Consider the following 27,980-nt stretch of genomic DNA (forward strand, 5'->3'; position numbering starts at 1 on the left):
TGGCTGTTGGCGGGCTTTCCTGCCTCTCTGGTGCCAGCAGCCCAGCAGAGGAATCTTTTCCTGACTGAAAAGGCCATGATTTTCAGTAGTTACTGCATTTAAGTGCCGCTGTAAATCTATATTCGGCTTTGCACAATGCAGATTAAGACACAGCTTCCAAAGAATTTACTCTCGGATTGTGACATCACCAGCAAAAGGAAAGTTTTCCTCAGCGAACGTGGGAGTTTCAGGTCACACAGTCCGTGAGAGATATAAGAATATTCCCATTTTACAGCCATTCACAAGTTGCATGGATGTAGTTCCATGTGGCGTACATTTCCTACATTTATAAATCAATATACATGGGCCAAGCCATCATGATGCTGCTTTATCTGTGCTTCTTAAAAAATCCAACCCAAAGCCTGTGGTGCTGAGGCAGTTTTTGGACCAGGGCAGCAGCCGGGAGTTCCATTCTGCTTTGGAGAGTGCTGGAAGGTTGCTGAGAGTGGGAAAGCCCAAGAACGCTGCTTTAATCCAGAAGGCCAAAGAGATGGTGCTCAGGTGGTTACAGCTGCATCCAAAGGGACAGGTTGGTCAGTTATCCCAGAAAGGGGGGAATCCCCCTCTACAGGTGCCTATAAAGGATCGAAGAAATTGCATTTAGGGAATAGAGCTGTCTCAGTTTCCAGTTGGATGAGATGAAGCCTGTTGTTGCTAACCACTGGTACAGGTAACAGGTGGAGTCTGCGACAGCGAACACTGGTAAATTAACAGACAGATTTTACTTCTTCAGTTCAAGTACTGCAAAGACAGGGTCTGATCCAAGACATTCTCTTTATAGAGTTAAAGGAATAATTCAGGGTTAGTGAGGAAAACACGCCATGTAAATCAGAGACGGAGGAAGGTCAATATGGAGATTGTCCAAGTTATGGACATAAAGTGACTTGAACAATGTCTACAAGTATCTGCATGTGAAAAACCTGTTTTAATGTAGCCAGCTTCTTCACTTCAGAGGAAAAGGTGTAATTGATTCTAACCACAAATTCAGAACAGAAATAAGCGATGCTGGCAGTCGTCTGCTGGAATAACTTGCACCGAAGGATGGTGCATTCCCTGGCACTAGATCGAGAGTGGTCATTTTCCTAAAAGGTGACACCGTAGATACGTGAGCTGGCGCCTTGGGCAGAAATTGGTGAGGTTGTATGGTGAGGGTTACAGAGCCTGTCACAGACTGCGTGCACATACAACTTCGCATCGTATGCAATCAGAGAGCAACAAGCTTTTGTCACTAATGAAGAAATCTAAGAAAGGCCAAAGCAAGAGAAGCATCTCTGTATTCCTTGTCCTGCTAAAGCTGAGCAGTGGTACTGTACAGCATGGAGCCCAGGGTAAAACTCAGCAACGTGTATTTGTTTAGGCTTCATGAGACACTTCTGGAGTCAGTGGCATGGGGAGGAAGGAGGATCAAGTAACAATAAATAAAGTGTGATGGAGGGGAGGCAGCGAGGACTGCTGCTATAGCCAGCTGACAGCATTTATGAATATTGCACCCAAAAAGCTTGCAATTTTTGTTGCGCACAGTGCTGTTTGATGTTTTAACACAGCAGGAAGAATGTTTGCCTTGACCTCCCCTACTCTGAACACCACGGTGATCAAAAGTCCATGTCATTTTTATGCTGGTTAAGAGATGATACAGGGTCTGAGCAGTTGGTATAAAATTATTCACGTTTCCTTGCTGCTCCATCACCCACATTGCAAAAATTCCCATGTGAAGCCTGGTAGCCCCAAAGAAGATGCCCGAACTGGTAGAATTACTCTGGAAATGGAAGCTGCTTTAGACCTGGAATGAAAAAATGAATTGGGTATATTACTAGCTGGATTCACCTTCTAGCAGCGGTGTCGAGAAACAGTTATGACAATCTAATTGGGGCAGGAAGAATAATGTCTTTGTACATGAACTATCACAGTTGAACGATGATACCATCACTGAACCATATGCTTTTGCACAAAATACCTTCATTAACTATTGGAGAATGAAGAAAAATCAAACTGGAAAATGGTTTTAAATGGCGTTTCGTGTTCTCTTGCCCTCACAACTGACCCTGGTGGCTGGCACTTCCGAAAGTCAAATGGATCGTTCTTGAAAAATTGGCTCGGATTACCCAGTCCTCTAATGACTGTCTCGGTCCTGGTGTATGCCTTAACCCAATTTTTCATCCTTTACCCTGTGAAGAAATAGAATCATTTATCTATAGCCATAGTCTAAAAGAAAGAAAAAGTCACAAAAAATACCAGGAGCACAATAAAAGGGCTGGTGATACACACAGAAGAAAGGGAACAGAAAGGATTTAAAAGGAGAGCAGAGGGACAGATTAAAACAGGAATTCCCAGGACTGAGGAATAGGGAATGAAATTGTGACTTGGGGGTGAGAAAAGTCAGCCATAAATCATAATGCGGGAAATTTGGGAGGCTTTCTGATGCAATACAATTACAAACTGTCCAAAGAGCCAGAAGCAGCTTGCCAATACGGGTCAAAAAGGTAAGAGGAAGCTCTTGCATATGCTTCAAAGACCTTGACCCTGTGAGCAGAGCATCAGCTCTAGCAATGACTATGAATCCTGCTCCAGGTGATGGGCCGTTGCCTAGGCTGTGCCGCTAAGCTATGCAAAGACATGCAGAAATGAGGTTAATAAGTTAAATAGTTCAAGAGCTGAGTGTAATCTATGGACAGCACATGTAGCTAAGTGTGAGCAAGAGCTTGTGGCTTCTGCAGCAATGAGCCAGTTTCCAGCTTGTCTGGCGCGAGTGTGTTTCTTCTTAGCCAGCAGCACCTGTTCCCCTCCGGCCTGGGTCTGCTTTCTGCGTCGACGGATGAGCACGGACAGAAGTTGAGAGCAGAAAGCTTGTGCCACGAGGTAAGCAGGGAGCACTTGCTCAGCTGTGTGCTCAGCTGCACAGTGCAGCCATGTGACTATTTGTACCTTATTTAATCATCAGTTGAATCATTTTAATCTCTGAGACACAGGCAATTGCATTTCTATATCCAATTTCTGTCAACTATAGCCTGATTATTTTAAGGGGGAAAAAAATTGGTCTGGCTACAGAATTAATGGATTCCTAGACTAATACCTGACAAAACTCCTAAGATTTAACACAGCAAGTAAGAATGTTAGATTGTGAAACTACCCCAGACTATGTCAGAGTCCTAGCCCAAAGGACAAAGCTGCATTAAGGAGTGTAATTTCTTTAGGAACTTTTATACAATTCCTTATCTTTATGTGGGAGGGGGCAATGACACAGTGAAGATGCTTGTGTGACAGGCATCGACAGGAGGAAGTTGTGCCATGAAATTCAGACTTGCTTCTATGGAAGATACAACAAAATTCTTGCTGGGTTCAGAGGAAGCTGAATTGAAGAAGGGTTTTAGGTCTGCCTCACAAGATCCAGTACTGAGACCTCCCTGCAGTATTAATATACAGTTTCCAGCTCAAGTCTGTCTCATTTTCTGCTAGGTGGAATAAAACCAACTTCCTGAATTTGCTGTTACTTTGGATTATGTGAATAGATCTGTTGCTACAGGCAATGCATTCACAATTAGATCCATTCATTTGCCATGTGCTTAGAGAGGGCCGAATCTTCTCCATGTTTTTTTTATTTAATTGTAAGTGACTTGACTAAAGCATAAACAAAACCAGCCATTTCTGTCCCCCCCAAAAAAAGAACTAGCAAATGTTCAGGGTATCGGTGTTCCTTCTTTTTTTGCATCACATCGGGATTTTTCCTAAAATGCAGTTTTCTTACTGAAAGGAATGGCTGATAATTTACAACAAATTATTAAATATATAAAAAAAATACATACAGAGACAAATGCAATATTTTTAATTTAGAACCCTTTGTTCTGGGAAGGTTAGCTTTTTTGAAATAGACATAGTCCATCAGGCCAAACACTCGCAGGCTGGTATTTGGTATGATTCTGCTACACACTTTCCATGCAAACATTCTTTTCTTTTTGTTTTTCATTTTACATTAACAACAGGAAAAGGCCTTGAAGAATTCTAATTTATTTCTATGGCTAATGATTTCACGATTATTTTCTGTGCCGTGTACTAGTCTATGCCAGTATATATTGCCACAATTTAGTGATTGGTTTAGTAATCTAATTCATTCATTTGCAATGCAGATCACAACTGATCTTGAATATATGTCTGCAGATTAAACAATTCCATAAAAAATACCCACTTAAAAAAAAAAAATCAGTGATTTCTACCAGACAATTTTATGTTGAAGTTAATATATAGTGGATAAGCAAAAAAAGTTATTAGACATATCACTAAGAAGACCAGGAAGAACCCATAACAACAAAATCAGTAGTTAAATATGAAGCCATTTCATACTCCTAATTAAAACTAATTAATCTTTTCAATGCCACAATGGCATGCTTTCTGCTCATAAGTTGACAATACTCTAGGAAGTCTGAAACAAAATAAATTATTCTTTGCTTGTTTGCTACCTGGACAAAGATCAATAATACCTCCGGGCAAACACAGTCTATATATATAGCCATTCTGTTAATGTAATTCAAATTGAAAGGAAAAATCTGCCTAATGGCAAAAAAGCACAAAACAGCACATTAAAGGAGGAATTTGTGATGCACTGTATATACATTAAAAAAATCTACGCAGTATATGTATGCATACAGTAAGATTGCCCTTAAAGCTTCCTTAACACCATTAATTTAACTTCGAGTTACTTCAGCGTGTGCAGTAATCACTACATGTTTTTGTGCATTGGATAAAGACGACTGCAAATACTGAGTCTTTACATGCAGATGCCTGAACTTTGGCTTCCTTAGTCATTAACGTCGTTCAGTAATTTACTGCTATTCATCTGTCCTCAGCCAATGGGAACCAATAAGTGTAACTGCCTCCCAAAAGTGGTTTTCATAGTTTAGTATCTTCCATCACCCATTAATTCAGAGCCAGCCTTCATGTAATTAGTTAACAAAAGCAATTGGAGAAATTTTTCAGGGTGATCACTTTACACTTTGAAGCCTTGTGTTTTTGAATTGCATTTCATTTGCTGTCTGGTTCATGCTGATCAAGAAGTGGTTGAGACAATTTGAAAAATGTGCATGTGTTCTGGTGGTTTTCAGAAGAAAACGATGCCTGCTTTTCTGTCTGCCATTTCCAGAAGGGTGGCAATGCTGAACGCACTTTAGCTGGACATAGTATAGATGGGTCAGATACAGGAGCAAGTCTTGGACAGTCCAAGACAAAGGACAAATACTGCCTCTGTTGTGCAGATCTCTGTGTGTTTGAAGGGCATGCACTGAGCTACAGAACAGCTGCCTTCTTTAAACTGCAGTAATTCTCACCAACCACGATGCTGTTCAGAGTAAAAATAATGATCCCAAATCTTGAACTGTTGCCTAGGCTGGTGGGAAGAAGCCGACAGTTAGGACTAGCGCAAGAACTGTTACAAAAAGAAGTCAAAAGGTGAGCTCATCTGTTTGAATGCACAAGAAATCTTTCCTGGGTATTTCTGAGTATTGCTAGTAAAACACCACTTACTTGCTTCAGACTGCGATTGCTTCATGTATCTATTAAAAGTAAACAAAATAACCCCCCAAAAGACAGATAATTCGCCCTTGATGAGACTAACCATGGAAAATTTCAAATGAGAAGGAAAATCTTGCTGAAACTTATGAGAAAACAGGAACTGAGGAGATTAAAGACTGTTTTGCAACCTTCATACTTAGGCTTGTTGCCACGTGAACAATCTCTTGAAATTTCTTAGTACATTATAGAAAAAAGGAAATTGATACAAGGTAGAAATTTTGTTTAACCATGGACATTTTTGCTAGACAAATTAGAATGTTTGAAAGAAATTATAATTTACATTTTAAAAATTAATATAAAATGTGGTCCCTTCAGTATACTTAGTAGACAGGTGCAGGTTTAAGAATTTTATTTAACCGACTAAATGTATGGTTTTACAACTGTTCTTATTTCTGGTAAGTAGCATGATACACTTCAGCCAGAGTTGAATTTCAGGAAGGTGGATACACAAGTGAATGTGTTATCAGAGGAGCCATTTACAGCACAGAGACTACTAGTAAATGTAACAGAGTGTGAAAGGTGTTGGACAACAAAAGTATAAAAATTATTGTTCAGTTATTTCAATTTTCATAGTCCCCAGATTCATATTCTTCCTCATCTTCATCATCAGAATGGTCATAATAGTCCCCATATTCAATGCTGTAGCTTGCACTTGGACTGCCAACAGTAAATGCAAATTCAGGAGATGAGCCTGCAAGACATAATTGAATCCAGATTAAATTAGCTGTAGATAGGAAAAAAGAGGAAAGCATGGGTTTGGATCTGTATGGCAAGCCCAGTGTTTCTGAATCCTTGTTAAGTCATCTATTAAAAGGAGAGGGTTTTTGTCTGATGACTTGACCTCATACCATCAAAGCTCATGGCACATGAGCAAATTTCTGTATCATTCACATTTTAAGACGTTGAAAATACATTTAATTCCCAATACTAGTAAACTATGAGTTCAGTCCTCTGCGGATCCTATGCGTCTGATAATATGACCAGCACCAATGAAGCTTTGAAAACCACTTGCTGAAACAAGGTCAGTGACAAACTAGACCAGTGACAAACTCCCCTAGACCAGGAGGCAAATGTAAGACAATGCGTCTTTATCCTGCGTTTGCCAGGAAACCCAGTTCTCCCCAGAGGAAGAAGGATGTTATTCTGCAGGACTGGGCCCAATGCAAAACAATAGTAAAGCTATTTCTTAGATCTTTCCAAACACTCTCATTACGGGGCAACAACTGTTTCCTTCCTAACTTTTTGAAAAATAAACAGCTAAGCAGAACTGCCATGCTTCAGACTCCCTCAGCTACAGAAGCTGTTGTTCTGGGTGCAGAGCTCCTGCTAACGTCAAAGGACTTCTGTAGGATAAAGATAGTGCAATAATACGTCTCAGCTGTGTGGCTATAATCCACAGCTTTCTGTTTTGGGGAAGCTGGTATAATTTGCAGTAAAATATTACAATATTAACGTATTTTTTTTCCAGAATTGATAAGCACTTCTGACTTTTAAATACCTAGGACTGAAACTCCCATTAGGGGATAAAGTAAAAGAAAAGCACGCAGAAAAGTTAAAATATGGACATCTTTAGGTAATTTCTCATGTCCTTCATTTGCATTCTGACAAACCCGCCCTTTGCAGCCTGCTTGTATGCATTTTTACATTCTTCACATCCAAATAAAAAAAAAATACCATCAATGACTTTCAATCTTGCAGAGGCGTATGTTGCACCATACTTATTTTTGGTATGGCAGATGTAAATGCCTTCATCTGATTTTTTGAGGCCTTGAATCTGCAGCCAGCCTGTCACACCATACTTCTGAGGCCCACCTCTTGCCTTTGAGAAGAGAAAGAGATGAAATTAAGTAGCTAGGAGACACCATGATATTTCTCAAAATAGTTGTGGCTGGATTAAACATCGTTCCAATCTTTGCTTTTTGTTTATTGCCATCATGCTTTGATTCTCTTTAATTCAGCTGCCTTATATTTTAACACCCTGTTGTCTCTGTGCCTCCGAGCTCATGCCTTCCCTGCTCTGCTCTACTCTTTAAACCTCGCTGTCCTTCACAGTGCTCTGATTCCTGGTCCTTTTGATGCTTCTGCTTCCCAGCACTCCTCTTGTCTCTTGTCCCAGCACCACTTCTTGCTGCTGCTTCAAAGCATTGCCACCTGTTCTCAAGCTCATACATTTCTTCAGGATGAGAGTGGCAGGTGGGTCTGGGTGAGTTCAGGGCCAAGGGGCCCGACCACGCTGGCACTCAGCATCCAGGTTTTAAGGGATTGGCATGAGATACCATGAGCTTTCACACTTCCGTGACAGTCGATTTCAACTTTCTCCGGCTAAAGCCTCTTAAAGGGGTGAGCTTTCTTTTCCAAACAAACAGCACAATACTGTTAACAAATGTTAACAGGAATGCTCTTATGCTGACTCTATTAATGAAATAGGTTAACAGGGTTCAGTTTAGCCTCTGAGGTGACCAGCATTTGAATGTTGCTCCTCGCACTATTTTTTCTGAGCAACTTTAATTTCACTAATCATCCCGCTTGTGTTTATGCTGTCTCTGGAAACGTTTCTAAATTACTTACACTCTTAGTACTTCAGTACTCTTAGTACTTCAATTAGCTTTTTCTGTGCTTTTTCTGTCTACCTTTTTGTTCAGGTTGTGCCCCATGGCCATTGGATTTTCTCACTTTTGGGTTGTGTATCAAGAAAGATAGATTTTCCATGCCTTTCCCTGCATAGTCTCTGTTCATATTCTTTGTCCATTGGAGAAGGCATGCGGATGCAAACATTTCCATTTATATGTTCATTTAGTTTTTCCAGAATCATACCTACATAAGGAGAATCTTCCATCTTTTCTTTCCCTGAAGCGGGCTGGATGGTACCCTGCCTGTTATTTCTTCTGCTTGGACTGCCAAAGCAATGATCCTTTCACTGACTGAAATCAGAATGCTTTACGTAGTCAGAGGGCCCCTATTGGAAATCTTTTTATTGCAACAGTATTGTATCTTGTAGGAGGAATTCACTGATTAATTCCCCTACTCCTCATCCCAAACCGTATGACGTGGAAAACTCAGGTTTTACCTGTACTGAGATGTGGGCGTCATCTCCTGGCAGAAACATTTTGTTCCCCTTTTTTTTCCATTCCAGGTGTGGCACAGGGTAGGCTGACACCTCACAGCCAAAAATGACATCATTGCCTGTGAAATTCTGGACATCCTGAGGTGGCAGAGAAATAACAGGAGCTGCAAAGAACCGACAGAATGGTGCTTTAGGAGACAGTGAGCAAAAGACAACACAAACGCAAAAGCATATAACTTTAATTCCTATTTTACATGGTAAAATCAGTTTGCCTTTTGCCATCTCACACATTATGAATAGCCACATGATTCCAAGCTGCTTTTAAAGCTCAGGACACCTTGTGTCCCATTAGAGGGTGAACAGGCTTTTTAAAAACACTTATTTCAAGGACCCGTCTGTCCTTCCTCTTGCACATGGTCGTGAAACTTAAGCTGAAATTAAAAGTTTGCGTCCCATGAGCTGTCATCGTGGACTAGACTCAAGGCCCACCAGTCTAGCAGCCAGTACTCGACTAGACCTTCAGGGGAAAGTACAAGAAATTCTGTAGCAGACAATCACAGAGTAACTTGATGGTGCATGATAGTTCTTAATTTCTGTTTCATTTTGGTTAGCTTAAAAGCTAAAATACTGAGATTGCTAGCTTGTCAAAATTTGTTTTCTGAGTACATCAATTCCTTGAACTTCCTAAAATATCGTCCGCCTCTGTTACCCATGGAACTCAGTGCAGCAAGTTACAGAATAACAGCATTAATATGTTTCACATTTATCCTCAATTGCTATCAATGTCGTCTGATGTTCTTGTTATGAGACAAGTAATAAAAGTGATGGAAATCCAATTATTTTATAAGGTTTTATGTTATGTTTATTATAATTATTAGATTTCCACTTACTTGTTTTCTATTGTTCTCTTACCCTCATCCCCCTCCACTGTTTATTTATTGCCTCTGAATTATCCTCTCCCACTTTTTCCCAAAGAAAAAGCTGACGTTAACCACGAGAGGGAGCCAGTCCAGGGATTTGAAGACACCGAAAAAATAAACTATCACCTGATGCATTCATACATGATTTAAATACATATCTCTCCGAAACCATGTATGAACATGCTAAATGTTAACAGGAGATGATGATATTCAGCAGCAGAGAGCAAAATAACATATTTACTGTTATCACAGCTTTCCTATTTTGGAGATCTCTGCTTTTTTTCCAGATCTATTTGTCCTCAGCAAGAAATGTTTTTCCTTCTAAAGTCTGTTTTCTTTCTATTTCCATACCAGTGTTTAAAAATGAATGCATTTCTGGGCCATTAGACTTGTATTTAATTATTGCTTTTATTTTTGTACAGGTCCCAGATGCTTGGAAATAGAAACATAGTAAATAATTAATATATTTTTGCTTGCACTATTTGAATCAATATTTAGGTACAGCATTTATGCTTCAGCATTTGAAATTGTATCAGCCCGTTCCAGGTTTTCAAGCAAAGTTTCTAATACATTTGTCAGTTTTTCAGGATTGATATCTGTGCAGAAAATATGAAATGCATACTGACTAAAATTAATTGCAAACAAATTATACAGCAAAATATCAATTTCCCCATTTATGAATGCCTCATTGAACAATCCTGGTACTTTTAAAAAGTAAGATTTTCAAACTAGGATACTGAAACCCTTAAATGCTTGTTCTTTCATGAGACCTGTACATTCAGAATCTGTATATTCTTTAAAAAATCTTGTATTCAAATCAGCATTAACTGAATATTTTGGATGAGAAATTTTTTGCCTATGAACTTATCACATAGGGTCTGATATTAAAACATACTTTGAAATATTAAAGCTCAGTGCAACCACACTCCTTTTAATGATCCATCCACTGTAATTAAGCTTAAAGTGTAAAAAAGAAACCAAATGTCTACGTTGACTCACATGAGTTCTTTAAATTATTCCTGTACAAAGACAGCATGAAAAACTTTTTAAATAGGCAGATGTTGACTGGTGAGTACTTTTGTTCTGGTGCTAACACAGGTGTCCTACGGATACCCTGACAACACAAGTATTGCCAAGAACCGAGTCCTGCTGATGTGACTGTCCACAACCGAGGCTCCGCCATGCGAGGCTGAGGGCTCCGGCTTTGCCACGCCGTGTAAACACATCCTTAGCCTCGAGGACATAAGGGTCTGAATCACAAATCTACGTTATAGCTCTTCATGTACAAGAAATTTGTCTAGCACTGTCTACCATACACCAAGACGAATTCCACACTGGAAATACCCCTTCCTCCATTAGCTGTAAGGAGAATCCAGATGATCGCTCAGATGGAAATGTCTAGATACGGTCTGAGTCCCACCCAGCTGAGTACTTTTACAGAGGTAGTTAAGGCTTTGCCGGACCAGGGCTGACCAGGACTGGCACCATGTGAGATCACACTCATAGCGAGTAGAAAGAACCACAGTTTTGATCTAACCAAACTGCCTTTTCTGAATCTGAACACACAATAAATACTTGCATTATCTACTCAAACTTGAAGTGCCTCCAGAAATAAAATAATACGCATCTCACAACACCATTTTGCTGTATTTTACAGAAGAAAATTGAAGTAATGATGTAACATTTTAGCAGAAATTTACAAACTTCATTTTTGAGTGTTTCAGATTTGTGTGTTCAGCCAAATTCTCCCATGCATATCTGTGTGTACTTTTTTTGCATAACCGTGTCTTCGGAAACAGATCTTTACTGTTACGCTAACCTGTCATTTTGACTCCTGGAGTAGATAATTTTTTTCTTAATAGCTATAGAAAGCATTCTGCTGGCTCAGTGTCTGGAGGTGAATGCGCAGTAGTTGCTCCTTTCCTTTTACAGTCCCAGTCATTAATTATCCTCGTGTGTTACAGAAGACATAAACCAGAAGCCAGGAAAAGTCAAAATACTGCTTCACCTTTCACAATCAACATTAACCCAATATCACTCCAGACTAATGAATTAGATACATGATTTTTTTTCCCCCTTAGCTCCTATTAATTTTTGCTAACCTATGTCTGATTTGATAAAAATGGCAGAAAATTTCGTGGATTGTTTATTTGTTTTTACTCCAAAATTTACATTTAAAATAAATTATGTGACAGAGCTAAATATACAGAGAATCACTGCTAGATTGTTCTGTTACTTCGTGAAATCATCAGCAAGAGAGGTTTGAATGTGAACGGGGATGGATTAAGTGTGGAGAATCTGTATATAATCAATGTACCTAGTAACCTTGATTAGATAAACTGATCAAAACTAGCTGTCAGGAAAAGAAGGGCTTTTTCAGTGTTTCTTTAGGGAGCTAGGCCTTTTTCTTCCCCTTTTTCTGGTGACAGACAAAAGATAAAAGGCTATACTCTTCTGATGAAAGGAGTTTATTGTTATTTATTTATTCATTGGTTGCTGTATACAATTAATCCATTTGGCATCAATAGGAAACAGCAGATGCTTTGAAGGAGAAATAACAAAACAAAGTACTTTGAGTTGAGTGAAGGTTATATTTATAGCTTGGTACCAAAACCCCACAGTGTTCAGTGTTTGTTTCTCATGCAAATTGGAGTCAGCAGAAAGCAAGTGCCGCAGCAAGGTTGCTACTCTTAGAGCCAGATTCCCTGTTGCCTTTTGTCATCAGCTCCAGCCATGAAAATCCAGTCTAAATCACGGTGCACTTTCACATGCCCACTGTGCGGCTTCAGATAGCCGTTGTGGCAAAGAGGGGGCTTCCTGGTAGACTCTTAAGGGGGACCGAGGCACGGTGCCCCCGTGGTAGCACCTCTGTGCCCTGCTGCTTGCTGAAAGGCCCGGGCTCCTTCCAGGGTCTAAAATGCAATCTACAAACCCAGCTGCTTAGAGAGGTTGAGGAGAGGGGCACTTGTGCTCTCCCTCCCTGGCAAGCCCAGCACCCACCTCAGGCTCAAGTGCTCTGCTGCAGCTGGGCTCATACGCCAGCTGGGCACTTTCCTCTGCAAGAGCCAAGGAGACGGGCCCCCATTTTTCTTAACTAAACTCTGCACAGCACTGACATGGCTGTGAACTTTCCTCCAGGCTTCTGTGCAATTCAGTAAGCTGAGCGATCCTAGGAAATTTCTCTGCATTCCTGGAGAGAGGGTCCAGCCTTTCTGGGGACCCAGGGAAGCAGTGGGAAAGCGCTGGGGGTGATGCCTGCGTGCAGAGCAGCGGAGCTCATTCCTCCTGCTTGATGAGCAGCATTATGCGCCTCAGGGGTGACTGCAAGGCCTGGTGGATGACAACACCAGCAATTAAAAGTCATAGTACTTCCAAATTAAAGCTTTTTGAATGTGGCCAGTTCTGTTTAATTAATTAGAGCAGCTAATTGCTTTAAGCCTGTATGCCTGAACAGCTACCTCAGCTGCAAAGTTAACATCAGTTGCTACTTGAGTGGCACTTCTAACTGAAATCTTCCTGAAGGGGTTATGCTGCAAGAACTAGTGCTATTTTAATCCCAAACAAGAACACCTACCCAAGGGCTAACAGGTTTTCAATCATACCATGGACTGGTACGTATTGAGCTTTCTGAATGCCTCTTTACTGACAAGCCTCATTTCCCAGCTTAATACCCTAATGGCAAATAAGGGATTCTTTAATGGATGTTTCTCTTGCAACTGGAGAAAGAGGCAAGAAGTCTGGTATTAGCTGTTCATCACTGTTCCTTTTAAGTATTCAATATCCAGTGTTCATTCAATATAAAAGCACAGCATACAGTCTAAATTGGAGGGAACAAATTGCTAGCAAGGAGTGGGTAAAATGTACCCGAGTTACTCTCATATGTGGACCTTTGCCAGAGATGCAATTTTGGATTCCCAGAACTGTGACCCATTTGTGACCCAGAGACCTCTTCTACTTAGTTCATGTGAGAAAATATTTCATTAACTTTAATAAAAAAAAAAATTTCGTTCAGAAAACAAAAGCCTGTTCATATTTTCCTTTTCATTTTATATTCATGTGACTGAGGTGAAAGGTGCCCAGGAATAAAGACTTGTCATAATGTGAAGAATGCGAACAGCATATGAGCAGGAGGCAGGATTCTCCCATACAACCCGGCTGAGAATCCTTCCACTAACAATCATTGCAGAGAACTGTTCGTGCACTGTAATGTTTTTAGGGAAATTATTTCAGTTTGGTTCTGTTCTAATTTTAGATTTCCATTTCATGGGTTACCTAGGTTTGACGATGATTCTGAAATTCTATTATTTTGGACTTTTTTGTGAAAAGAACAGACCTGTTAATTAAGCCCTATCTTCTTCTATTGCCTCTACTTCACTGATTACCATATATACACACAGGTGGATACGTGCATGCATACACACATATATACATACATATGTGTGTGTGTGTGTATACATGAATGAGATCTGCCTTGCTATCACCACTTTAATATCAAGTCAGTCTTCAAATAATACTTGTCCAGTCCTCCCAGATTATCCTATCTGTTTACCCACTCCCAACTACACACACAATTTTTGTAGAAAATACCTCATACTCTGCTTATTCAGAGCAGAGCTAGTCTGTAGATCTATGGCTTATTAGCCATCATGTGATTTAAATCCACTAGTCTTATATAGAGGCTTATAACATACAAGATTAAGTACCAGCTGCTAAACCACATGTTTAACACAAAGTAGTATTATAACAAAATAATGATAATTATAACAAAAATGCAGTATTAGTTCAATAAAGTTAGACTAGAGCACCTAGTAACACATCTAAAAATAAGAATCAGATCTTTTTTCAGTTTGAAAGTGCCTCTGTACGTATTACCTGATTCACATGGTCCTTTATGTTTCATGCTGTTATTTCTTTTCGTAGCATAAGCCTTGTTGAATTGACAGATGTTCTCGTAGGTTTTCCCTTCAGGTCCACAGATGCTCTCCTGAGACTTGCACACACACTGGGGTTCAGGGACTTCCCCGAACCTTGCTTCATCAGCATCCAGCCTGCACTCAAGGTTGTCCCCACATTGCCCGTAAAAATGATTGCCTTGGTCCAAGTCGCAGATCTGACCTTCCACATTTCCACATTCAGGACAGCAGCCGCAACGGTCCAATACAGTCCCGGCTGGACAGTCTTTAGGCTCAGAGCAAAGTGCCAAATCACATTTTCCACAACTATCTCCTTCCCTTAACAGCCTCCACCAACCTTGGTGGTACAAGGCAGGGAAACTCTGAGAAACCTGCACCAGTACTACCAGCACTGCTGTAACCATCGGGTGCTTCATCTTGAGAATGTAACGAACAAGCAGAAAAGGTCCTTGGAGTAAAGCCAGGGGCGGGGGAGAAAGGAGTGAGCTAGTGAGAGAAAAACATCACAATCCTTTTTTTGTTTTAGAATATAAATTCTACTGCAAACATAGGCTTTAAGAAGAAATTAGTATCAGATTCCTAATCTGGAACTGATAATAAAAATGCGTACAAACCCACCGGCTTTTCTCTAATGCAATTTGGAATGCGAGTATTGCTTGCACAGAAACCAAACTGCCCCTTCTGACAGCTGAGTTGAAGCTCTCTGAAAAGCTGTTTGCTCGGTGTCTCCTTGAGCCAAATTTGCAAAGCATTGCTCTACTGAAACAACATTATATTGCAGCTATTGTAGAAAGGGGAACAGGGTAAATTAATGTAAAACGAAGAAATTAACTGCTATGAGCTTTTTATTCCCCCCCCCCCCCCCCGTTTAAAAAAAAAATGGAAAAAAAGGCAGCATCTGAATTTTAATAAAAAAGATGGTCACAAAAAGATAAATGTGGGCACAAAGTAGCACCCAAGATACCAGTACCCTAGAGCTGAGCTAGTGCTCTAGAGACAGGAGCAAGGCTTAACACCAAATTTCGTCCATTGGTGATCACAGCTAGGGGGTTCTGAATTAACAATTTACTTACAGGCTCTTTACAAGCAAGGGACAATCCAAAACAGCTGGCATTGATTTTGAACTCTTGGATTTAAGATGAGAGGTGCCTAGACCCATTAAAGAACCCATTGTTCTCTGTACATTTAGCTTCTTTTCAGTGTTTATGGGTGTCTGTGGTTTGCAACCCAAAATAACGTGGTCCACGTTTGGCTCTAAGAACAAAGTGCAAAAGGTTTAGGACATAGACAAACATGAGCAGGCTGCCACGGCATCTTGAGACACACCAGAAGGAGGTTCTTCTGAAGTATTAGATGCATCACTTATCTTTTCATAGCACTATTCTGTCTTCATTTCTTAAGATGTACTTGCACTGTGAGTTATGAAGGCGGATGAAAGAGGTAGCTCTGACTTCTTTTCCCACTTTTTCTGTGCGTAAATTTCTGCCAGTTCAGGGAGATGGGTTCGCAGGGTAATTTCTTGCCAGGTGTTGCACTTTTCTTTGTACATCTCAGGATTTCAGCATGCTCGCTAGCATCCTACCTCATACCAGAAGACTCCTCTCCCTTGCAGTGCTGAGGAGATGTCGTGTCTATAGACCATAGGCTGCTGTTACCACTGTCCAAACCACATGCAGCTCAGCAGAGATGCATCTGTTGGAGGTAGAAGCGAAGTGTAAGGGACTTACAGACTCTGCAAGTATGGCTCTATAGCATGGGTGAAGGATCACCACTCCCTACAAATGAAACATCTTTGTGTGTTTGTTAGCTTAAAATAAATCTACATGCATCACATTTTCAAGACATACGTGTAAGACACTGTTAACAAGATGAAATAAAAGAGAAATCAAGCTGGTGCCTACTTGTCCTGAAATCATCCACAAGCAGTGTTTAGCTGCTTACATAAGCTCAGCGAAGGATACATTTGTTGTACCAGCCTTACGTCCTCCGGTCACATCCACAAAGGCAAATCTTTTGGGGCCGCATGTTTACTTTCCATCCCAAACACCTCCATGGCTTTTCCCAAGTTCAGCTTCATACCTTCTGCACCAACTGAGATTCTCTCTTCCTTTGAGTGAAGTAGCAGGCTGCTTCAAAATCCCTTCCTTCTCCCAAACCGCATATAGTGCAGTTTCCCTCTGGCCTACATTGGTGGAGCACTTCTTAAAGCCAGCCTGGAGAGACTTACAGGGCACTGCTTATTTCTGTGTCATGGCTGGGCTAATTCATATTCTGTAATGCGTGGTTTTGCTTTGAACACAGAATGGGACTGTAAAGGAGTAAATTATGTGTGTAATTGATGCTTTTAACATTGAGAGTCAGGAAAAAAGTAACCACTGAATTTAATGGGAAATTGATTTCTTGTCCCACCTTCTTATTCTGTTTAATGTGTTTTATTTCACACTTCCTCATCAAATTCTAATTGGACATTTAGTTTTGCATTATAGGGTCTACTCATCACTGTCTATTTTATTATTTGCGCCTACAGCTGTAGGGGATGAGTATCTAGAGGACAAGGATTTGCTAGGCTCATATAAAGTAAAAAAATGTTTATAGTGGTGAAACCATATATGCAAAATGGAGCCAAAGCAGGGAGAGGCTGCAGGCCAGCACTGCTCCTGTTAAGGCTGAGCTTTGCCTGTCGTCTTCTGGGAAATGTGTGATTTCAGGGCTGTAAAACAGAAGTATACAAGGAAGTACCTCCCGTGTCCTGGCACTGAGGAAACCCATCATAAATATCCTAGAAAAAAATGTTGGCATTTATCTGACTAATGTAATCTGAGTTCTTGGTGGGTTCAGCCTCTAAATTAAGAACTGGGTATGCCTGTGGTCTCGTTTGAACTGCTGCCACTTGGCAGGTGATCTACAGCTGAAGGTTATTTGGCCACTGATTCCTGAGCTCACCTGGAACAAATTGAGGCAGGAAGAGGTTAAAGCACTGTGGTATGACATGGAGAGATGGCCTGGTAGCTGTCTAAAGTGTCTTTCATTAGCAAGCCAGCTGTGACAAGCTGAGAAGAGCATTGCTGTAACTCTCCACACTGGGTGGATGTGTAGCAGGGTCAGAGCAAGGGGGATAAAGGGGGAGCAAGGAAAGAGAGCGGGATGTGCTTCTGGGTTTGAAGTGGCACATCTAAAGGCATAGTCCCATCTGGTTCAGTAATACAATATGCATTATTTCAGTGTGTCTCTAATCCCTGAAGCTTGCTTCGGTGGGTTTGGCAGAAAAAAGTGTTAATTTTCATCACAAACCTTGAATTATCTTAAGCCTAAACATCTCCCAGAACAAAACACAAGCAGCAGTGGATTATGTCACTGGTGGAACTGCAAGACAGGCTGCAAAGTATGCTGCTTTTCAGACACCATCCCCCAAATGCTGCCTGGAGAGCTGACAAGCAGTGCAGACGAGGCCTCCACAACCCCTCCAATGAGGGAGGAGATAAGCAGCTGCGGTGCATGAGGGGAGCTTTCTACCATCAGCTGTGAAATGATCTTTTGGTGAATGATTTCTTTAACAGACAGGTTGAACAGCATTAGTGTACCGTAGGTCTCAGCAGGTAGGGTAGTGCTGACAACGCAGCAATTTCCCTGGCTTCTTCTGGGTACTTCCGTATGGTGTGATCAGCACAAGGAATTCTGCCACCATCTTGTGGAAGAGGCAGTACCCGAGTTGGATGATGGGCAGTGAGGAGACATGGCAAAATGGCCCAGTGCTTCCTGTACCCTCAGACTGCGTTTTCTACCAGGACATGGGCAACATCTTGCAGAATAATTCCTGTAAGTGAATTAAGGAAATTGTATTCCTATTCATTTCCTGCCTTCTTCTTGGGGCCCTGCGTTACGCTAAGCTGCTGACTGGTTTTGCATTATTCTACTTTGCATGGTAATAGGTAAGGTACATGGCTGATGCAATTTGAAATCCTATTGCTAGTGATTCCTGAGGTACTGCTCTTTCAGACAAAACGTGGTTCAGCTCTTTATTCTGTTTTTATTTGTGTTAATGTGAGTTTTACTTAAGTAAAGGTTTCTGAATCTGGCTCCTGCCAGACTTGCAGATCTGGTTCTTACACAGATGCACACAGGAGCCCCGTGAGGAATAACGGCAAAACACAAAAATCTTTGAAGTGTCCCTTCTATCTTTTCTGTCCTGCAATGGTTCCTCTCCTTGAACAGGCAAAGTCAAGTTCAGAAACTGTAGTGCTCTGTCTCCTAGGTTGTATTAAGTACCTAATCTTGAGGTTCATTTAGAGTAAATCTTGGCTGACTCAACGTGTTTCCATCCAAGAAACTTTATACTTGTATTACAGGCACAAAAGAATCATTAAAGAAAATTAATGTTTAGTCTGTTATACTGGGTAGTAGCAGACTACAGGTGGCTGTGACTACTTGGTATATGTATTACCTGATATTATACCAATCTCCTAGGATAATTCCCTCCAGAATTGAGGTTCAGTTGAGGTGCTCAGCTCACCTGAAAACAGTATTTGGTTTTGTAGAAATAAGTGGCAAATGGTGGCAATTAATGACAGATTAGGCAAAAATCATAGCATCATAGAATAGTTTGGGTTGGAAGGGACCTCTAAAAGTCATCTAGTCCAACCCCCCTGCCGTGGGCAGGGACATCTTCAACTAGATCAGGTTGCTCAGAGCCCCGCCCAACCTGACCTGGAACATTTCCAGGGATGGGGCATCCACCATCTCTCTGGGCAACCTGGGCCAGTGTTTCACCACCCTCAGCGTAAAAAATTTCTTCCTTATAGCTAGGCTAAGTCTACCCCCCTTTAGTTTAAAGCCATGAAAAAAATGGATGCCATTTGTGGGTTCCTAACAGAACTGCTGACCGGCAGCGATACAGGCACAGGCAGTCCTGGGATCTCCAAACACCTCCTTTTTTGGTGCCAATCCTATTTGCTGACACATTGCTTTCATGAATCTCATCGTTAGTGCTGTAAGCACATGAAGTATAAGTTAATTCTACTGTAACATGATTATTAAATCCATTAATCAAAGGCAGGAGATCCGTAATTAACTTATTCTCCAGCATCAAGTAAATGATTCTGCTGTGAGCTTTAAGAAAGCAATTGTTCACTAATGTGCAAAATACAGTGGGGCTATTAGACTATAAGGCTGTGTAATTATATAATTAAATTATAAATTTGCATATTTTAATAACATTTTAATTATTTTCTTTGTAAAGTTAAAATGGAGGATCATTATTTTGCCTTTTTTTTTCATTTTTGCTAAACTACATGTAAAAGTTAAAAAAAAAAAGTTAATGTCTGTCTCCTGCCTGAAAGCTGACTGTTTTCATGTCAGACTTAGGTCCAAGGTGGGTCACCAATCTCCAGCAGTGGCTGACTATAGATTTCTTCTGTTTCACATTGCAGCATCATCATTGTTGGTGACTGTAGGCATTCAAATTTTAACTTGCAAAGATAAAAGAGGGGTCTGCTAGCACTGTTCTAGCACCAAATGCTTGGGTTTGCTTTAATATAGACTTACTGATTCCTTTTCACACAAACAAGCCTGGAAATCCCTTTTCACAAGCTAGTATTTTCTTCCAAGGGGCCAGATATTTCAAGGGTTCTTTTCAAGCCTGCTTCATGTCTCTGCTTTCCTTTAAGTACATGAAATTTCTGAAAGCTTTGTAGTTTTACCCAGAAACACCCGAGCCTCCTGTCCCATAACAGGAAGGTGGTACTGGAAACATTTAGGGAGTCAGCGGTAGGTAATCAAGCATTTCTCTGAAGGCATTCTTTCAAGAGGTGAGAGTTACAGTGAGGAAACTTGCACAGAAAGTATCACGAGGGCACTTCCCCCATGTGTCCTGCCCACATTTCCAGCCCAGCAAATCTTAGTTGCTCATCTTAACCTTTCTCTGTACACTTTAATCATAAGTGTAATATAGAAGCAATAGCCAGCATCATTCTCCTCCCTCTTGAGCAAGGGGGGCATGAGGGTTTGACCACCTTCTGCCTTAATTTTAGAGCAAGCTAATGGAAAAGCATCCCTGTGTTTTGTGCAGACCACAGTACTTTCAGGTGTCATGTTCTACTGCAGCAGATGCTGAAGTTTAATGCAGAGTGAAACAACTTGTGTGTCGAGGCAGTTGCTGTCTACATCAACAGTGACACAGTAGTGCTATCAGGTACAGCAGGGCTTCAAAGACACCGGAGCTTGGCGAAAACGTATCAAACCTTGCCACATAAAAACAGACAAAAAATGAGGAGCACAAGAAAGTGTGTCTTGCACATGCTGCCAGCTACAAGCAGCGGGGCAGAAATGGGGCAGTGGGCTGGGGGGCCTGGAGGCAGCAAGCAGGAAGGGGTGGGAGATATAGGTAAGGCCGTGGGGTCCCCAGCCTGTCCCAGGGTTGTGGGTGGCACCCACTTACCCATGTCACCAATGGATGGGTGCTATGAGCGTGAGAGTGGCTAGCAATGTCTGTGTGCGCCCCTTGCTATTCTCAACCCCTCCCGGGTGCAACTTTCAGCACTATGTTTGAAGACTGGCCTGGTCCTTATTGTGGACCTGCAACAAACGTGCTCTAAGCATTTGGAGAGGGACTGGAAGGAAAAAAAAACCTCAAAAAGCCCCAAACAAATGTGGTTCTGGCTCTGGCAATGTTTAGAGGTTCTTCCACCTAACAAAGACTGAAAAGTAATGTTAGCTCAGGCCAGTGGCTGCTGAGAGCCAGGTGTGTTTGTGTGTATCTGTCCATCCATTTCCAACCAGACAGAGAGAGGAGGTTTAAGCCCGAAGATGATGCTGGTGGTGCTACTAGTTGCCTGTACCAGCAAAGTTCTTAAAAAGAGCAAAACACGGTGTTTCCTGGGAAAGCCTAACAGAGAGAGGGAAATCTCTGAAACTTGCAGACAATGAATATAGAGTCATTTTTCTTGGCAGCCTTAATGTTGATGGATAGGACAGTTTGCCTTGTCCAGTTTATATAAGAGCAGCTGATATAAAATGACTTCATAGCTGGATATTTATGAGAAGTTTCATTTCAAATAATATAGTTTTTGCCTCTGGCGGTGCTGTGGTTTAGCCCTGTTATTACTGGGAACTAAATCTTTAGGATATTCTAACTATAACTGCAGGGCCTGTTTGATCTACCCAGCAAAGTTAATATTTTCCAAAGCAATGGAAACTTTATAATGGAAAGTCTCATTAGCAAAAACTATCTGTCCCTAAAAGCAGCCAGGAAATCAGGCACAGAGAGGAAACTTGGGGGATTTTCCTTCTGTTTCACCTCCTTTCTCTCTCACAGCAATACTGAAGAAAGTCATGTTTCCCATTACAGCGAACGTACAGATAGACTGTAACAGTCCTTCTCTAGAAAAGCAACTAGAAACCAATTTCTGATATAAAGCAAAATTCTTGTCTCTTGCAGCAGCTTGTCTCTGCTGCACATGGATCTTGCATAAAATACTCATATCTCGAGGGAAATAGGATTTGCCCCTGGTGCCAGACCCTCCACCCAGGCCAGCATTGCTCCGAGATCTATGCAGGAGAAGGGCTAAGGAGGAGGTACTAGTACCCCCACTGAAACTTCCAAGGTGGTTTTTTAAAGTGCAAGTCTTTCCTGTTTTGTGCTAGAGCAGTGGTATAAATGGGATATTCTCAAACGATTCACTTGCCCCTTTGGAGCGTGCAGAGCTAAGAGCTGCAGTAAGTGAGGCCCACAGCCCACGTGGTGTTGGTAGGGCCCCTGTAGTCCCGCAACAGCCTGGAAAGGCAGAGTAGGACCTGGAGCTGCCAGCTGGGCTGAAGCCTCCCTTTCCTCAGGCTAAACCATAAATCAGACTCCAACCCTTCTTCCCATATCTTCTTCAAAGACATAATTAGCTCTGACCATTGTTACAAAGGGAAGTAAGTCTGCAACACACATAGGTTCAGGCTGTGAGCTCTGGTAATACAGCTTCCAAATAAGTCTTTGCAAAAAGCCTATTGCCTGGACAATGGTGGTCAGATCAAAATGACCCAGCTAAGAAGCTGGAGAAGAGAGCAGGAATCTGCCTCCCACCACTGTGCTTCAGTTGGAATTGTTCTAGAATTTAACACTTCTGACAAACATTGATGTTCATCTGTGACCAGAGAGTTTGAAAAGAGATGCCCTGTGGTGTCCAGGGGAGGGGACGTGCAGGTTGTGTGTGGGAAGGGGAGGCTTTGCTGGCTTTAGTCTGGGATGGTTTGGGCACCCGTGAGTTATACAGCAGGAGGAAGCTTCAGTGTGAACAAGGACAGAAAGCAACGCTTGAGACAAGCCCAGTGGGGCAGCGCTTACCACTGAATGAAGGGCTGAGTGCACAGGCATTGCCTCTTGCTGTTAGATTTCCTGCTGTTCTCAGGACTTTGCGTGTTGTCTACAGACAAACAGGACTGCATCAAAGAATCCTGCAGATTGGTACCCCTGGACTTTCAGGCTCATGCCTCCGGTCAGAAGGAATAATCTTCAGACAAGATCAAGATCGTTCCTCTAAATACTTAGAGGTTAAAAAAAACCAAAAAAATCACTGGTGGATCTCTATCACAAATGCTGAAGACCACGTTGCGCCTCTGGGAAGATGAGGCTTGTCTAGGGATATTTGCTACTCCTACCTTTCATTAATGCTTATGCTCTTTGGGTCAGGATGGGGCAGGGCTCTGGGCTGGATTTGCCAATTTCTAGAAGCCCAGTGCTAGTCCTGGCCCTCTTACTATCCTGCTCTTTCTGAGGGTCACAGTAACGTGGGTAGTTAATGTGTGATAGCTCTTAGCTTTGCATGTTTGTTTCTAATAAAAGGCATGGAAGCTGGAAACAGCATTAAGTGAGGGAATATGAATGTAAACTGTGTGTGAGCATGAGTTAAGAAGTAAAGGCCCGAGTCCATTTAAATCAATAGCCAGGCTCCCATTTAACTTAAATGGGCTCAGGATTCCACCTAGTGCTTTTAGCTTGGCTGGTTTCCTGTTTGAGTTGGCAGGGCGAATGTCTTTGTCCCTGTCCAGCAGGGCGTACTTTGGGTTGCTTTTCTGTCCAGGCTGATGGGACTCTTAGAAGTCTCAGTCTATTCTAGCTGCAGCTTGGCTAGAGGTGCCAAACACAAACATCGTGCGTGCACTGAAAGTCGTAATGTTTTTGCATTAAATGGTGACCTACTTGTCCTAAAGTAGATGTCTGAAAGCACAAGCTGTCTTGAAGAACTGGTCTGGTCTTATATTTGTCAGTACGTTTCATGACAACTGGCACAAATCTAAATGTGCGCTAAAGAGGCTTTCTATTAAGTGACTACCTCAGCTTATAGAAAATACCAGTAAAGTGGTATCCATTGATGCTGCAGGAGTGGATTGCTTTTATTATATCAGTAGAGTGACAAGGATACTGCTGTCTTGCTGCTCTCCTGTACCACAGCACATTGCAAAGGTAGACCCACTCGTGTTTGTGCTTTAGAGCGGGGGGGTTGTGGACTCCAGGGAAAGAAAATGGCAGGACATCTCTGGGAAAATCTGAACTGATAGTATAAAGCCAAAACTTACTGTCTCCTGAGGGGGGGGGAGGGAGGGAACTAATCTCTATATTTAAAACAAGGCACTGCAGGTGGGCATATGTCTCAAATTGGATAAACTTAAAATTCTGGACTGGTGAGAGGACTTGGTCCTACAGCAGTGATGAGAGCCACCTGCATGGTCTGACCCTACCTGTGGAGCTTTAATTCCATGTTCTCTGAAGTTTGAGGATTTGTTTTCTGGGGGTCTCAATCCAATAAAAACATAATAGAGTACCAAATTAATAAAAATCTACGTGTTTTGTAATTTAGTGGAACTAAAAAAACATTGAAACAAATACAGACCATTTCCCTCCAAATCCCTCTTCTGGTAGAGGTTTGGGTAAATGGAGGAACTCTGCAGTGTGACTGAAAATAAAACCCCTACAAGATACTAGAAAAAACAAAAACGGATGGCTTCTGGATTCACAGGCTTCCAGAGGGGCAAGTTCTCAGGTCACGCCTCCAGACAGTTCAGTGCTAAGCAGATGCAGATGCCCAGCAGACCTAGCTGAAGCCCTGTCCCTGTAAAAGCAGGAGTCAGGACCTCATCGTGTTGGTACACCCTGAATCTGAAAATCTCTTCTGTTTCAAAACTGTGCCAGTATACACACGTCTGCTTAGGATCTGGGATCTCTCTGTAGAGTACACTGACATTAGACAAAAGCCTTTCCTTTTGGAGAAGAAAAAACCAACTTCCTATCTAGAATTAAATTTGCTTCCTCTTCTCAGTTTGCAACTCATAACTCTTCTGTTCATTTAGCTTACCAGTAGGAACGATCACCCAAATGTTAGCTCACAAAATATGGATTTCTTGTTTGCAGTCATAAGTACCTGCACTAATCTGATGAAGAAAGTAAGACATAACACGGATTTTTGTGCCCAACCAAAGCAGCTTGCAGTTCAATATTGAATTCTCCTCGTGAACTGCTAAGCAAGTAAAACACAATTAAAGAGTTTCAAACCACAGGAACTTTGAGGAAAACTGCGGTCTGTTCGAGACACAGATCTCAAAAGGGTAAGGAGGAAGAAAGAAAATGCATCAAATTATTCATTACAGACTTAACACTCACTTCAGATTAACAAGAAGCCCATTGTCTGATCCCAAATGAAACAACAGGCTGTAATTTAAAACAGCTTTTATTCATTAATGAATAGAAAACTTATTTCAGTGAGAATTTGGAGAAAGCCTATGCCAATTACCAGCACTAAACAGTCTTTCCTTGTAAAGACATGGCTTGCTGGCTGGCTGCATGTTGTAACACTAAATACAGTAAGCAAATGAGAGTGGTTTCTGCTACCAATTCAATCAGTAGGTTTGAAATGAAATTAACCTTTTAAAAATGCAAAGTATTCCTTACAGCAGATGGTAGTGTTTGCATATACAAATACCTCTTGGAAATCGTAACGTAAACCACAGGATTCCTGAGCTGAACCCTTCATCCTCCTGAAAATGAGAAATAACACTCTCCAAGCTCAGGCTGGTGGCTGCTGCAGCAGGACCAGCTCCTGCTTATGCTGGGGTGAAGTGGGCACAAGAGGAGTTAGGGAAAAACAAGGGTGGGGGGCATAGAAGGAAGCAGGGGGATGTTGGGATGTACTAAAAGGTGGTATTTCTCTATCACGCACTGCTACATATATGTATTAGCTCTAGAGGAAGGCTGCAAATAGCTGTGTTAGCCTGTTTTAGCTCTCCCCTATAGTGCAGCTCCTTCATATTTTAAACTGGATAAATTAATCCCCAGAATGCTTTATGCTGCTGTGGCTAGACTGCTTTTGGCCCCTCTGCTAGCTAGGGTGACTCTCCATAGCCTATTATGAGGCTTTATATTCCTCTGTGTTGCACCAGAAACAAGCATTTGCATCTCTCGAAAGCTCCTCAAGTTACCTGCGCTGCCTGTCTGCTGTTCACTCTCTATCATGCTTTCCTATGCTAACACACATTCACAAGCATTTGAATGGACACATTGTCCACAAAGGCTTAAAGTAAGTGCAAATGTTCTTAAAAAGAGACAAAGATTCCAGAAGCTGCAGCTTTAGGAAGTACGTGGAAGGAAAGGTTACAGCAGACCAGAGCATCACTGCAATGCAGAACTATCTCAAAAAGCAAGTCAGTCTTTTCCTCCATACATTCATGTTCTGCCAAGAGCACAAACACAAACAAACTGGCACTGTGGTGGAATAGTAAACGTTAGGGGTAGCTCTGTCCTGTGGCTTGTCTGGATTCGTGATGCCAAGTTCCCTCAGAGCTATAGGGCAGATGTGGTTGGTGGGAGGTGAAACAGCTCCCAGCTCAGGAACCATCAGCCTAGAGGCTCTTTCAGAGTAGGCTGCTACTCAAAACCCCTCCTGTTCCCTGTAGAGCCTATGCAAGGCTGAACCCTTAAGCAAACCAGAGCTGTGTGCAGTGCTTACCTGTGGCTTTGTTCTCACCTGCAGCTTACCTGTTACATACCAGTCCTTTGTGAGAAAGGCTGATTGTCAGTTGGTGTTTGTCAAGTCATCGGGGCTTATCTTTGCACACCAGTAACATGGAAGCTGTTCTGCGCTCCACACCTATCAGGATATGAAAGTCTCATCTTGAATTCAGTGGTGCTTCTAGCTTGTGTTAGACAACACCTGAAAGAGACAGGAAGGACTTGGGATTGTGCAGTGCATTCTCCTGACCTATCTGGGCTCACAATGCTCATCTGTCACTGCCCTCTGCCCAGTGTCACGTGTGGGATGACAGCAACGCCAGTAATAACACCAGGCTACTCCAGGACATCATGCAGCTAAGCTGACTTGCTTCGCTGTAGGATGTATTAGCAAAAATTAATTTTGGTCCCTCTGACATGCCTGATGTACCTGCAGTAGGATAGAGGCTAGGTGGCTTGCTTACTTTGTCTCTTACTTTCCATGTCTGGTCCTTGCTGAGCATCAGTTTGACCACTGAAATGGCCTTAGGACCACTCTGTGTGCACCCCACTGAGGCCAGAGTTAGTATCTTGTGTTACAGCAGGGCTATAGGGAGACAATCATGTGTGAGGTGTATTAAAGTGGCAAAGTCCATCAATGAGAGAGAGAATTATACGTAGGAGCAAATAAAGCAGGAGTCCATACTTTCTAGATTTTAAGTGTTTCTGAAGTAAGATGTTTCCCTTGGCCAAGCCAATAGCTCTTTAAGAATATTCTCATAAGGTATCTGAAAAAAAAACCTCCTTCCCCTACTACCTTCTGTCCCTCCCTCCCTTCCTTCTTGAAGTTACCAAAATCAGCAATAACTGAGAATAGACAGAGCTGACGCTTTTCAAGACAACATGCTGTTTGCTAGGCTGGGTCAATAAAAAACATTTCACTGCACAGAGGTATAACTTAGAACAAGTCCTGAGCAACTTTAAAGCAGCAAAGTTGTAACGAAAGCAAGCCTTGGGAGTGGCAGTCTACTATAACGTACGAAGAAATTCCTTTTGTTAACATTAATATTTGGTGGCTGGCGTAGAACACATTAGGGCATTTTAGCTGGGTTTTAAAGAAAGAAATTGACACAGAAAGAAGGTAATGATTTTTTTAATAGAGGATCTCTCTGGGGGTTTGTGTTCATATCACAAACATTCACTTTATTACATTTTATGGAATGGACTTTAAATGCCAGTATATACAAGCCAACATTTCATTATTGGAGTTTGTGTTTATTCACTTGCCATTGTCAGTCTGTTCCCCTTTGTCTTCTTGTGCTGCTCTTTGTAAAAGCTATGATTTATGTGGTTTAGATCCCTCACAATATAGTGTGGTGAAGTGGTTCGATAAAAAGTTATTAAAGTAAAAAATCTATAGTTTCGCGTGCTTTGCCCACCTTCTGTAGGAACCCCCAGCAAGAGACTCTTACACCAAGCAAACACTGCGTGCATGAAACTGTAATATAAGCTACATGCTGAGA

General features: G+C 41.7%; 2 protein-coding genes across 2 annotated transcripts in view; both read right to left on the bottom strand.

Moving 5' to 3' along the window:
* Nucleotides 1–2,196, bottom strand: part of RANBP17 (RAN binding protein 17) — a 167,854-nt gene extending 165,658 nt beyond the window's left edge. Inside the window, exon 1 of the mRNA XM_009330034.1 lies at nt 2,081–2,196. Coding sequence (XP_009328309.1) covers nt 2,081–2,196 — 116 coding nt within the window. The remainder of the gene's footprint in view (nt 1–2,080) is intronic.
* A 3,742-nt stretch (nt 2,197–5,938) lies between these two features.
* Nucleotides 5,939–15,232, bottom strand: LOC103921962 (kazal-type serine protease inhibitor domain-containing protein 1-like). The gene is made up of 4 exons (XM_009330018.1): nt 14,455–15,232; nt 8,666–8,826; nt 7,273–7,417; nt 5,939–6,289 (listed from the first exon to the last, which is right to left on the bottom strand). The coding sequence occupies exons 1-4, from the start codon at nt 14,909–14,911 to the stop codon at nt 6,159–6,161; spliced, it is 894 nt and encodes a 297-aa protein (XP_009328293.1). The 5' UTR covers nt 14,912–15,232; the 3' UTR covers nt 5,939–6,158.
* Nucleotides 15,233–27,980: the final 12,748 nt, after the last annotated feature.

The sequence above is a fragment of the Pygoscelis adeliae genome, unplaced genomic scaffold (assembly GCF_000699105.1).
Source record: "Pygoscelis adeliae isolate BGI_AS28 unplaced genomic scaffold, ASM69910v1 Scaffold248, whole genome shotgun sequence".
Taxonomy (NCBI): Eukaryota; Metazoa; Chordata; class Aves; order Sphenisciformes; family Spheniscidae; genus Pygoscelis; species Pygoscelis adeliae.

What these genes read in the sequence shown, in the direction of transcription:
- LOC103921962 (XM_009330018.1), bottom strand. Translation starts at nt 14,911, where the DNA reads ATGAAGCACCCGATGGTTACAGCAGTGCTGGTAGTACTGGTGCAGGTT. An exon ending in TAAAGGACCATGTGAATCAG is followed by an intron (nt 8,827 to 14,454) that starts GTAATACGTACA and finishes GGTTCTTTGCAG; the next exon opens with CTCCTGTTATTTCTCTGCCA. An exon ending in AAGATTGAAAGTCATTGATG is followed by an intron (nt 6,290 to 7,272) that starts GTATTTTTTTTT and finishes TATGTCTTGCAG; the next exon opens with GCTCATCTCCTGAATTTGCA.